Source organism: Chelonia mydas, chromosome 24 (genome assembly GCF_015237465.2).
Source record: "Chelonia mydas isolate rCheMyd1 chromosome 24, rCheMyd1.pri.v2, whole genome shotgun sequence".
Classification (NCBI taxonomy): domain Eukaryota; kingdom Metazoa; phylum Chordata; order Testudines; family Cheloniidae; genus Chelonia; species Chelonia mydas.
Genome location: NC_051264.2, coordinates 6,510,650 through 6,524,026, shown reverse-complemented (window position 1 = coordinate 6,524,026; position 13,377 = coordinate 6,510,650). Strand labels below are relative to the sequence as shown.

At 39.7% G+C, this 13,377-nt stretch overlaps 1 protein-coding gene across 1 annotated transcript in view; it reads left to right on the top strand.

The window, feature by feature from the left end:
* Window positions 1-12,213, top strand: part of LOC119564084 — a 43,999-nt gene extending 31,786 nt beyond the window's left edge. Inside the window, exons 7-17 of the mRNA XM_037882684.1 lie at window positions 1,796-1,846; window positions 2,035-2,062; window positions 2,702-2,732; window positions 4,472-4,529; window positions 4,925-4,955; window positions 5,269-5,305; window positions 5,461-5,526; window positions 5,881-5,916; window positions 10,053-10,088; window positions 11,098-11,125; window positions 12,092-12,213. Of these exons, the coding sequence (XP_037738612.1) occupies window positions 1,796-1,846; window positions 2,035-2,062; window positions 2,702-2,732; window positions 4,472-4,529; window positions 4,925-4,955; window positions 5,269-5,305; window positions 5,461-5,526; window positions 5,881-5,916; window positions 10,053-10,088; window positions 11,098-11,125; window positions 12,092-12,109 (420 nt within the window). The 3' untranslated portion in view covers window positions 12,110-12,213. The remainder of the gene's footprint in view (window positions 1-1,795; window positions 1,847-2,034; window positions 2,063-2,701; window positions 2,733-4,471; window positions 4,530-4,924; window positions 4,956-5,268; window positions 5,306-5,460; window positions 5,527-5,880; window positions 5,917-10,052; window positions 10,089-11,097; window positions 11,126-12,091) is intronic.
* The last annotated feature ends 1,164 nt before the right edge of the window (window positions 12,214-13,377 follow it).

Genomic DNA, 13,377 nt, shown 5'->3' with positions numbered 1-13,377 from the left:
ATACATTATTAATGTTCAGCCTGTGAAAACTGAGGTTCGTGTATGTAGCTCAGACTCTGTGAGGTCTGGTCTACACACTGTTTTCAGATTGGTATAACTATGTCTATTCGTGGTGTTATTTTTTTACTAATATAGTTATAATGTACAATCACTAGTGTGAATGCTCTTATACTAGTATAAAGGTGCCTTATATTGCTATAGCTTATTCCCCTTCCCATATGGTATAATTGTTAAAATAATAATAATAGTAATAATAATACTGTAATTAATAACAAATAAAAATAATAAAGCAGTATAACTTTTGTGTGTAGGCAAGGCCACCTTTTGCTAAAAATGATTCCTCTATTCACCAGATAATGCAACATAAACAATCAGAACCAACAGGAAAGTAATTCTTCTAAATGTGAAGGGACACAATCTTAGAATACCAGGGTCGGAGGGGACCTCAGGAGGTATCTAGTCCACCCCCCTGCTCAAAGCAGGACCAATCCCCAATTTTTGCCCCAGATCCCAAATGGCCCCTTCAAGGATTGAACTCACAACCCTGAGTTTAGCAGGCCAATGCTCAAACCACTGAGCTATCCATTCCTCTCCCTGCTGAGCACAATGAAAGTGCTCAAGCCAGAAAAGTCTCCTTCCCCGCTCTCCTTCTGTAAACATGGGATATTCCACTTAGATGCACAGGGAGCGGATAGCAGAGGAGAATCCAGTAGTATCTCCAGAGTGAGACAGATTGTAACAGTCTTAAAATCCCAGTGTATAGTTTGAACAACCAACTAAATCAGACCAGGGCACCTTCGTTGGGAATCAGGGTGGTCAGAAGTTCCCTGTGAATGAGGTCAAGGGATAGGAGGGGGAGTGAGGGGAGGTATTGAGACTTAGGCAGCCAGCTCTTGGCTGGGAAGGTGGGTTCCAGGGGTTGCAAACTTCTCCCAAGTGTGTTCCAGCTTCTCTGATTCCCATTCCCTGCTCCCTAGCCTGACGCCGGATCCTGCGGCGACAGCTCCAGCCTCCTGGATCCAGCTCTCCCCCTCTGCCCCAGATGCATGCAAGTTTACACAGGGGTGGAGCTCCCACAATATTTCCATTGCAGGGGTGCTAGTCCCCCCTACTTCCCTTCGTTCCATCGCCCCTGACCTGGGTCTCTCCTGTTCTCTGACTGTGGCACACAACTATTTAGTCTAACTCAAGTTATTGGGCTCAATAGAGGGGTAGCTGAGTGAAATTGAATGGCCCATGGTACACAGTAGGTCGGACAAGATGATCCAGTGGTCCCTTCTGGTCATAAACTCTATGAAATCTGGATTTGTTGGTAACATGGCTTGACTGTGTGTGTGACATTAAGGAAGGAGTAAACCTCACAATAGTCATTATATCTTTCACTGGCTTCATTTTTGTGATCCATCTGGGTAGTAACATTCTGCTAAATTACATTATACTTTTAAAACAATGGCCCTGTTCCTGGAATATACTCTCTGTGTAGAATCCTGCTCTTGCATGGAGCACCAATGAAGTCACGTTGCAGGATCAGAGCCTGTGTGATTACAATATTTATTAGCCTAATGTGATTATCATATTTATTCGGTATCAGTAAACGAGTTAACTTTCTTAAAGTTGTTTACAGCATATACCTAACATATAGAATTAAGAACAATATTACAGGTGTTTTAAAATTTGACAAGTATATTGTAATAAGACCTGAAAAAGCTGACATTAATTTCAAGATCTACAAAGGTGACACAGATGATAAAATTTTCCCAACACAATGATTGATATATTTATTTTTCTTTCTTAGGTCCAAGAAATTGATGCTTTGAGGACAGAAAATAGGAAGCTAAAAAATGCGGTATATATTTTACATAATGTATTTCAATTTTTAGGTGGTTAAATGTATGACAGCTCTCTGCAGTTGCTCAGGGAATAATTACAGAAATCACTTTAGCTAATTCTGTTTTTTCAATATACAAAGATTTCAATGTTAATGTTTCTATATTTGTGCCTAATCCCATTTTCATTCTGTTTCGTTTTCATTAGAACTCAAGGCTGCGTTATAAAACTAAAGGTACATAATCTAAAAAGAACCTAGAAGTTTCCCAGCTGGATCATTATAGATATTAGAAACAGAATTGAAGATTAAATGTGTGGGTTTGAAAAGGTTTAGATGCAATATTGTGGTAGAAAAATGATGAAAATGAAGAAATTGGATATGTATTGTAAAATTAACCACTGATAAAATGAGTTAGACTTTAAGGTATATATTCTGGCCAAAATGTTTAAACTTAGATGCCTTAAATTTAGCATCTAATATGTGTCCTGAGCTTCAGAGGTGCTGAGCACCCACATTTCACCTTTAAATCAATAGAACTTTGCATAGAAATCCATGGGCAAGGTATGGCTGTCTTAGACCCCAATGCTGCAACATGTAGCATGTAGACAGAGGACTGCACCTGCATTGAACCACATAGAAAACAACATGTTTCACACCACATTTTACAAGATCAGGGCCCTAAATTGTTTGTGAACAGACTTGGTGAAAGACAAAAATGTCCACAAAAAAGAAATTATCTGTGGGAAAATTTGCATGGATCTTTTAATGTTGGAAAGTAATGGGGACTTGTATGGAGTTTGGTAAAGAGAACTTCACCTTTTTTTTTTTGGGTGGAAAAATTAATGACTCCTTTTTTCTCCCTTCTCTTCTTAGATTGGGCATTAAAGAAAGAAGAATATGAAAAGTAAGGTTGATGCACTAGTATTTTCTTACAGAGGGTTTAAAATGGTCCACAACAGTGCTAAAATGTATTTGCTTTCAATAGCACTTCCAAATTTTGCAAAAGGTGGATTCATTCCTGTCAGAGTTCATTTAGAAAAATCGGCTCACTTTTGTGCCTGTTTTCCATCTGAATTCTCCTTGACCCACAGTTTTTGCTTGTTTTCCTTTTTCCTACATGGGATGAAATTAAACAAATGCAAATTTAGGGTGAATAGCAGGAAAACATGGATCAATGGCTCCATGTCTAGTTGGCAGCCAGTATCAAGTGGAGTGCCCCAAGGCTCGGTCCTGGGGCGGGTTTTGTTTAATATCTTCATAAATGATCTGGAGGATGGTGTGGATTGCACCCTCAACAAGTTTGCAAATGACACTAAACTGGGAGGAGAGGTAGAAACACTGGAGGGTAGGGATAGGATACAGAGGGACCTAGACAAATTGGAGGATTGGGCGAAAAGATATCTGATGAGGTTCAACAAGGACAAGTGCAGAGTCCTGCACTTAGGATGGAAGAATCCCATGCACCGCTACAGACTAGGGACCGAATGGCTCAGCAGCAGTTCTGCAGAAAAGGACCTAGGGGTTACAGTGGACGAGAAGTTGGATATGAGTCGACAGTGTGCCCTTGTTGCCAAGAAGGTCAATGGCATTTTGGGATGTATAAATAGGGGCATTGCCAGCAGATCAAGGGACGTGATCGTTCCCCTCTATTCGACATTGGTGAGGCCTCATCTGGAGTACTGTGTCCAGTTTTGGGCCCCACACTACAAGAAGGATGTGGAAAAATTGGAAAGAGTCCAGCGGAGGGCAACAGAAATGAGTAGGGGACTGGAACACATGAATTATGAGGAGAGGCTGAGGGAACTGGGGATGTTTAGTCTACAGAAGAGAAGAATGAGGGGGGATTTGATAGCTGCTTTCAACTACCTGAAAGGGGGTTCCAAAGAGGATGGCTCTAGACTGTTCTCAGTGGTAGCAGATGACACAACAAGGAGTAATGGTCTCAAGTTGCAGTGGGGGAGATTTAGGTTGGATATTAGGAAAAACTTTTTCACTAGGAGGGTGGTGAAACACTGGAATGAGTTACCTAGGGAGGTGGTGGAATCTCCTTCCTTAGAAGTTTTTAAGGTCAGGCTTGACAAAGCCCTGGCTGGGATGATTTAATTGGGGATTGGTCCTGCTTGGAGCAGGGGGTTGGACTAGATGACCTCCTGAGGTCCCTTCCAACCCTGATATTCTGTGATTCTATGAAAACCTCTCAACAATGAGTTCTGGTATACTGTGGAACAACTAAGGCCATTGTTTAAGTCACTGAAAACTAGACATGAGAAACCATTGGAGAACATAAGCCCATCTGACTTAATTGGGACTTAAGCACATGCTTAAAATTAAGAATGTATTTAAGTGCTCTGATAAATTAGGGCCACAAGGAACATCTCTGCATTGGCTGGGGTGAGATGATAGATTAAATTCCCCCAGTACAGATGAGCCAGCTAAAGTTCTATAGCCCATTTAAGCCCTTAGTATGAAACTTAAATGGACTTGTAATTCTGCTGCACAGGGGTGAACGAATTTCAGCTAGATAAATAAATCTTCCCAACTTCTAGCTGCTATGATTCCAATAAACTGATGTAAGTTAATTTTGTAAATTAAAATAGTTCTGGTGAGTGACACGTCTACTTGCATTTTGCTTTGTTTTCAAAGTGAGATTGAGAGGCTTTCTGGTGAGATATCTAATTACTTAAATGTCACCAATTTCTGGGTGAGTATATCAGTATTACTAACAGTTCGGGGGAGGTCGTTGATGGGATTACCCCTCTTGAGGATGTTGTTGTGCTGTCAGCTAGTGTGATATAAAAATAGTCAGACCAAAGAAAAGAAGCCCAGGGACATTAACTATACCAATGATTGGAGTTCATTCCATTTGTTTAGAGGGAATAGAAGACTACCAGAGACAGAAAAATTATGAATCCCAAAATGAAGCAAAGAAAGAAAGCAATTATAAATCTTTGTTTTACTTCCTCTGCCTGCATTAGGGAAACAGATGCTAGTGATGCATTTAGGAATGCAGTACTTCTGGTTATGTCCCAAAGTGGATTTTTTCACAAAAATGCCTGACTTTTTCTGATTGACTGAAATGAACTGTCTCTCCTTTAGTATGAAGAGTCAGAGCTTTTGAATGGCCCAGGTATGTTATTTTTAGAGATCTCAAAGAACATTTAAGATAGTTATAAAAGTACTTTCCTCTGTCTGGCTGTCATGTTTTTTTGTTTGTTACAAGGCTACTGTAGTGTGTACCTCAGCTATCTTATACCCTGCCATAATTTTCACTGGTTTGTACTGAAAACATTGATCCAATATTAGAGCATGAACAGCAGCATGCTAATTTAAAATACATCACAAAGCAAATAACTTGAATGCAGTGCTAAGGCTGAGAAATCAAGCCTTAATCAGGAAATTCTAACGTTAGAGAGACCATAATACATTTGTACGTTTTACAGATAAGAGAGCACCGAGGGAATCGACCAAACATGTGAGGTGAGCAATGGAACAGGTGGCATTTACTAGCTACCGTTTGAAAGGAAATGATAACATGAGATAATACCAGGATGTCATCACTCCGCAGACTGTGGAGTTTGACCTGAATAACTCTCAGGTGAACTTTCTGAAAATAGACTGTGTCTGATTTGCAGAGGTGCTGAGCACTCACAACTCCCATGGACTTCATTCAATGTGCTGGGTGATGAGCATCACTGCAGGTCAGGTCTGTGCTGTCTCAGGACCAGCACCCCAAATTGATAGTCACAGTCGAACCTTTTGTCTTTGGCTTTAAAATGTTCAGATGTAGGCTGTAAAATGCATTTTGTGTCTTAAAAGGAACTCTTTCAAAGAAAGTTGCAATTCCACTTCAACATTATTTAACTACACATTTTAATTTTGAAGTACCTACATTTAGCAATAAATTTGTAGGAGCCGAGGGCAAATAGCAAGTTAAACATAAACAGTCTGGGGTTTTGAATATTATAAATACCCAAAAGCTGCAGTTTAAAGGGCTAATCCTGAATGATCAATGGCTTTTTGAAATGATTGTACTTGCATTTGAACTTCTACAGCACTCAGACAGAGGGCGCTCTTGGATCGGAGAAAAGGTAACAGCTGTTCTCTCTATTAATTCATTAGATTGCAATTCATTAGATATAAACTAATTTAAATGTTGTGTTTTTGTGGTACTTACACTACTGGGATGGTTTCCGTGTTGAATTAAGTGGCCACAGCCTTCCATCCACTGGAGGGATGCTGTAAAGGGCCAGCATTGCCCATAGAGTGGATGATGCTCGCCAGGGCATCCCCTTAGCAGCTTTTGGGAGGATTGGTGAGTAACTCCTAGTGGGATTTAAAACTAGTAAGTACCACAAGCAGTGTCACTACCATGCCCCTCCCTTTGGGTAAATCCCTTCTGAAAGAGAAGGGTGTGTCATTTTCATCTCCCCTTGCACCTGGTTTAGTGAAGATCTATAGGAGGGAATAATAAGAAAAGGTGAATTTCAAGTTGGTAAATATAATGAGAAGATCTGCTAGACAGAGTCTTCTGGAAATGTTTGGGCAGGATTAGCCAGTCTCAGAGTCCTTTATATATAGCTGTGGTACATGGGTCCCTAAATCTGTGTGTGCATTGAAATAGCAATAAACTGTGAAGGATTCTGCAGCCAACTGTAGTCTTTAGATCCCTTAAGGCGTGAACTTTCAGTGTGGTGCGTTGGGAGTCCAGCCTTCCAGCTGCTTTTACTGTTTGAAAGTTGCATAGCTAAATCTCTGTGCATCTTGCTAAAAATGTTTCTAAGTGTGCAACCAGTTCTCCGTATAAGAGTGGTCTATAAATTAGAACCTGGCACTGGGATTCAGGAGTTCTTATTTCTCTCCCTGACTCTGCGCCCCACTCACTGTGTGACACAGGTCAAACCACTTAACTTTCTCATGTCTCATTTTTCCTATCTACAAAATAGGAATAATAATACTAAATCACCTTTCTAAAGTGCTTTGAGATCCTCTGATAAAAATGGCTATATACATGTCTTTATTGTTAATTTGTCACCAAGACATCTAGTGAATTATCTGGATTTATCAGCATCCAACCTTTTTGCCTCCCCATAGATGTGCAAAAGAAAATTTACATCCAGAATTAGATCTACATTGCAAATATCTCAGTTGCATTGATCTGAGGGACCGTTATTAAATAAATGGGGATGGTTTAGTGGTCTGGACATTTGATTTGCACTTACCAAACTCCCTGTCAACACAGATTCAGGTTTTGGCAGGGTTCATACCTGCAAATACTTAGGACTTGGGTGACTGGAGTTAAATTCCCTGCTCTGCAACAGACTCATTGTGTGACCTTGGGCAAATCACTTAATGTCTCTGTGCTTCAATTCCCCATCTGTAAAATGGAGTTAATAGCACTTCCCTGCCTCACAGGAAAATTGCAAGGATATTGCATTAAAGACTTTGTGGCACTCAGTTGGGGGTCATGTAAGTACCTATGACAGACAAGTATCAGAGGGGTAGCCATGTTAGTCTGGATCTGTAAAAGTGGCAAAGAGTCCTGTGGCACCTCGTAGACTAACAGATGTATTGGAGCATAAGCTTTCGTGGGTGAATACCCACTTCGTCGGATTCATAAGGTGCCACAGGACTCTTTGTCGCTATGACAGACAGAGATAGCTCTTCATTTTTGTAAGCAGGGGTGGGTGCTTTGCTAAATGTGTGATAATGAAATAATGACCACAGTTGCTCAGGACCTCAGTTTTTCTAACTATTGGTATTATTTCTGTTCTTCTGTATGGATCTTATTTAAGGAGTGTGTTTGGAAGCATCCCTAGCTTTTGTTACTTGCTTTATCTAATTGCTATAGCTATGCTTGGTCTCAGTGGAGTTATTTGCAGCTACATTTGGCCTTAAAATGAATGTGAATCAGTGAAGGGAGTGGGAGTAACCATTGAGCACACACCCCGGGTGTCAAGTGGCAAAGGCATTGGCTGGAACCCTTCTCTAAGCATTTGGCAATGAGGGTTGTCACCTGCTACTTTCCTAATTAATTCTTCAAGAGTGTAAATGTGGGAGCAGCTATAGATGCGACCCAAGCCCAGATGCCATTCTAGTTAGGTATTTCCTGTGCTGAGGATACAGGTAATAAATAGGACTCCACAGTTGGAGGGGGCTTATCAATTTGCTCAGATATCTTGTATAACCGGTTACTGGGACGTCATGCCTAATGAGTATTTCAGCTTGTGCATAAAGGTTCTTCATAAGAGGCAGTAAGCAGAGACTTATCTTGAAACCCAAAGCGAACATTAAACCTAGTGTGAGGAGGATGGGCCTTGAGACGTGTGGAACAAAGGAAAACTCGCCACCGCTGGAACTGGCCCATTGTATCTGTCAGGCAGCCAGCACATACACAAGATTGGTTACCATGTCATAGGAGGAGTCTCTCAAGGAACAGAGTGGAAGAAATCCAAATGTATTTTGAGTAGAGTAGAGACATCCTGAAATCACTTTCAGCGTCTCTCTTCAGTGTTGTTAAAAAGCAGATTTCTGGGAGCATTCTAGTGTTGTTTCAAAAAGCTATGACATTTCCTTTTGGCCATCAGGCATATAACCTCTATGAGTAAATCCCTATCAGACAGAAACTTGTACTTTAAAATCAATGGGAATTAGGTGCCTAAATACCTTTTGAGGTTCTGGGCCTAAGTCCAGTTTTTATAGGTGGCAAGGGACTATTGTACTGACTGGTCCACTTATTTCTTTCCTTTGTCAGTTTCTAGTATTCAAGGATGCCTTTTTTGTCCTGTGCTACCTATTGCATCTCATCTGTTCAGTGGTTCCTGGTCAGAACACAAACCATAAGAAAGATAGCATTACAACTTTGTTTTTCTAAGCCACCTGTTGTTTGTTTTTTTATAATTCGTATGTTTTAAAAGCTTTCTCACTCTCTTCTTTTCTGTGCTTCCCTTTCTCACCTCCTCCAACTTCTCTGTTCCTTCTGCCCCTAATTTGAGAGTGGTGCATTCAAACAGCTGCAGAGATATTTTCCTTCTAACCCCTGGAAGTGGCTTTGGCTTCAAACTGTCACCAAAGCGGTTTGTATCAAACCTGAGTGATCAGATTGTTTTGTATGGGGAAGTGGCGTGTTCAGCATTGTAACTTCTGTATTACAGGCCTTTATAACTGTCTAAGAACCAAGTGTCTCTGTTACTCAGAACTAAACATGGACGTTAACACCTGGCAAATCAGACTGTTGTAGCCCTTGGTTTGGAGTACCAGAAAGGTTTCTGTTTTTACAGGAAAGAAGCTAATACTACTTTTAAAGAATATCAGCTCTGATTCGTTAATGTTGAAGAACAGAGAACAGCTCTTGGTCCTGTTAATCTCAGTGAGAATAGCATTTGGGATTAGAAGCTATTCCTAGCATGAGAGAGCTAAGAAAAGGGGTTAAACATAGTCAATCCAGTGCACCTCCACTATAATGTCACTATTTATAGTATAATTTTGAATGGATAAATCCTGCCTTTCAGCTCCAATTAAGCAATTCTCCTTATCTTCATCTTGTAAAATACGTATTTGTTGCCTTTTTAAGCACAGGTGTGATTGTGTTTTATTTCACTTTGCTGATTTATGAGCTCTCGGATATATTCCTGTAAGAACTATTGTAGGCCAAGAAGCTACACACACTTAGAGATCTTTATACTGTACTGTTTTGTATGTTTTTAAAAGATCTAAGCTTTTTCCATAAGAAGGCATTTTCTAAGGACCGATTTTTGCCACTCATACTCCCTTACTCTAGGAGTCAATGGGACTGCACATGGCATAAAGTACTACTCATCATAGCACCAGATTGTAAAATCAGGTCTTAAATTAGGGTTTAATTGCATTTTGTTGTTTTCTGGGCCTGTTTTGGTTTAAAATGCTTTGATAATGTCAGGAAAGCACTTATTTAATTATTTGTTCTGTTTCTGTGGAAATGCTTTTGTAATGATGTCAGCGATGTTACTTTTGACTAAATAAGCCAAGTATGTTGTCTCCTCTTTAGAAATTCATCTTTGTAATCATCCTTGAAAGAATAAGAAATGTCTTTTTGTTCATTCACCGGCTTGTATTGTGTTGGATTTGCCAAAGTGAATTTTAAAAGCTTAAAGTAGATTTGATTTTCTGATCTTAAAACTAATATCTTACTAAAGAAGGATGCAAAAGACATGTAATTAATCTGCTTTTGTTTGTTTTTGCAACACAGGACTGTTGCAACTCAGACTGGTGATGATAGCTCAAGGTACCATATGATGAAACTGGTATTTCTTAAAAACATTGCACTTCAGGTGTTAGCAAAGTACTTTGTTTCTTTACATAAGCTCATTGTACATAGGTTTTTACTTAATTTCACATTTAAAGGCTGTGAAATACACCCAAACACTCAAGTCAAGTTTTTGCTGTTAAAGTATCTTAATCTGGGGCTGGACGACATGGGATGGATCACTCAGTAATTGCCCTGTTCTGTCCAGTCCCTCTGAAGCATCTGACACTTGCCACTATCAGAAGGCAAGATCCTGGGCTCAGTGGACCATTAGCTTGACCCAGCATGGCTGCTCTTATGTAACCACTTCATTGGTATCAAAGGATTTGGCTGCTTCTTTGTATTTTTGGATGCCCAACTTGAGACACCTAGGGCCAGTTTTTCAGAGGTGCTAAGCGTCCATAACTCCACTTGAAAGCAACAGGAGCTGCAGGTGTTCAGCACCTCTGAAAATCAAGACTAACGGTGAAACCTTGGCTTTGCTGAAATCACTGGCAAAGCTCCCATTCACTCAGTGAAGCCAGGATTTCACCCTACATGTTTAAAATCAGACACTCAAAAATGGAGACACCCCAAATTAGTTGTAAATTGTGGCCTGAGCCTTGAGCCTAGCTTATAAATCAACAGTGGCAGGATTGTGTCTTTTTATGTGGCCTGAAAGCTCTTTGGTCAGGGAATGCCTTTTTGTTTTCTGTGGTGTACAGCACTTAGTAAATGTGGCGCTGGGGCTCCTCCAGGCTACTGCAGTCCAAATAAAAATATTTTAAAGTATCTAGCACTCTTTTGGTGCAATACAAATACATAGTCGTATTGATTATAGATTAGAGTCTTACTGAAAAATGTAAGATACGGTAGCAATAATTGTGTTTTGAAAGGAGTGGCATAGTAGTTCAGTTAAATAGTTTAGTAGTTGAATAAAAAGGTGGCGTAGATCTCATGCTGGAGATATTGATATCTTGTTTAATTTGTTTTTTTCTTCTAAACCCAGCTGCATAGTTGAAGAGCCCTTGGCAAAGGTAATCAAGATCTCTTGGCTTTACCTCACTTGAATCCAGCAGACTGTAGGCAGGTGCTATGCAAACTTCCTCTTACAGAGTTTTGTCAATGCCCCTCGCTCCTGACCTTCAAAGTAGTCCTGAGCCTGTGCTGTTCAGATAGCATCAGTCAGGCCAAATATCAGTAATAACTGTGGACATACGTTTCAGAGTAGCAGCCATGTTAGTCTGTATCCGCAAAAAGAAAAGGAGGACTTGTGGCACCTTAGAGACTTATAAATTTGTTTGAGCATAAGCTTATGCTCAAATAAATTTGTTAGTCTCTAAGGTGCCACAAGTCCTCCTTTTCTTTTTGTGGATATATGGGAACTAGAGTGAGACCACAAAATTAATTCCTTTGTTACCTTAAGTGGAATTTGAACTGAAATCTCCAGAACTTCAAGGCTGCTTTGGTAGGGTCAGTGCTGCAACCCAAAGTCGCTCTCGCAAGTAGTCCCATTGAAGCCAACAGACCTACTGTAGTCACTAAAGATTTCTAGAAAAGAATTCCAAGATCAGGCCCTGGGTTTTCCTTAAATACTTTTCCACTGTGGCATTTTTCTAACTGTAGAAGACCGATATCTTAATGCCATTATTGCTTTGAGGAAGAATCAACAAAAACATTATCTAGCTTTTGTGATAAACCGAAGTCCTGCTTAGACTTCCATGGCATAGAAACTAACCATGTTTTATTAACTGGAATTGGTTTATTCTGATCTACTGATTTTCCAAATTAGTTAATAAAGAATATGATAAAAACTTTCCACTGCTACCAGAAATGAAGTGGTCCAAGTTAAAAATAGCTCAGATGGTTCTTTTATTAAACATGCAGAGTGAAAATTTTCATGTACCCTTATAGGAAGTTAATCTGTTATTTTTAGAAAAGACGTTTCCAGCAACTGTTTTGTATTTCGAAGAAATGATAACCATCTTGCCTTCTCTTCACAGGATGAGTCTGAATGGTAGAAGAGCAATTTCACTTTAATATGTCTGGCTGCCGGACAACATGTTTGACATTGTTTCACATTTAACTCTTACTGAACAAATTATTCAAATATATATATATATATATTAAAAATAAAAACCTATTCTAATCCCATTGATGCTTTATTTTAGTTCGGTTACTTTTAAAACATTCTGATGACAAAAGGATTTCTTAGAGCCAGATTTTATACCCTTATTTTGAATGGCACCCTCTCCAATCCCAGTAAAATCAATGAGATTACTGGTGCAGTAAAATGCTATTCAATGTGAATAAACTGATCAGAATCAGGCCCTTGTTATTTAAGAATAAATAGATTTAGCTTTACTCATTTCGAAAGGAAGGATGACAGAGGCAGATTCTGCATGGATAAGGGGATTTACTGTCATTTTCTTCAAATAATTTTATTAAATTCTCACTTAAGATAATTGCCTTCCACTAGCTGTACCTTAGCATATAATCCTGGTCCAGTTTTCACAGCTGGTCCATCTCATTAGGTTACAGATTTCTATGCCAACCATTCACAGCAACAAGTTTCCAGATACTGACACAGCAAAGCCTAAGGGATTGGCTTGGGGGTGGTTTCTCCTGATAAGAGTGAGACTCCACAAAGTCATTCTTTACATGACATTTATTCTCTTTGAGTAACTTACCTGACCTGTATCAAATAGCTTCCTGCAGCTATAAAATTTACACCATAGATTTTAGTCATACCTTTACTTGTGACATTCATATATAACTGCTCCAGTTGGCTTGTTTGGGAAGTCGTTTATAGGTTTCTGATTAAAGGCAAGAGGTAGTACTGCAAACTATATCTGGGAGGACAAGAAACCACTCTGCACAAAACAAAAACACAGTTACGGAATAACTTTCCATGTTATGTTTATATGTTGCCACTTGAGATGTCATAAACACTGGGATTCACTGTTAGAAAAAAATTTGGATATGCCCACTTGAACCAGCTGTCTCAGTTGTTCTGACATTAGTGTCTGTTTTCCGCTAATATCACACCTGCATGATGAACTGGTTAGCAAATGTACAACATTTCAGTTATCAAGCTCCCATGCCTGCGGGTGGGAAGTACCAGAACTGCAGTGAGACACAGAAGATAATCCTTCCATACATTCTGTCATTGTGTCATGTGCAAAGCTTCTGTTGAAAGCAATGACAGCACTGCATATGAAAGGATTGCAGGATCAGATGTGTGTGTAATCATGCCACACCCAGCATGTTAACCCTGTTGTCAGACTGC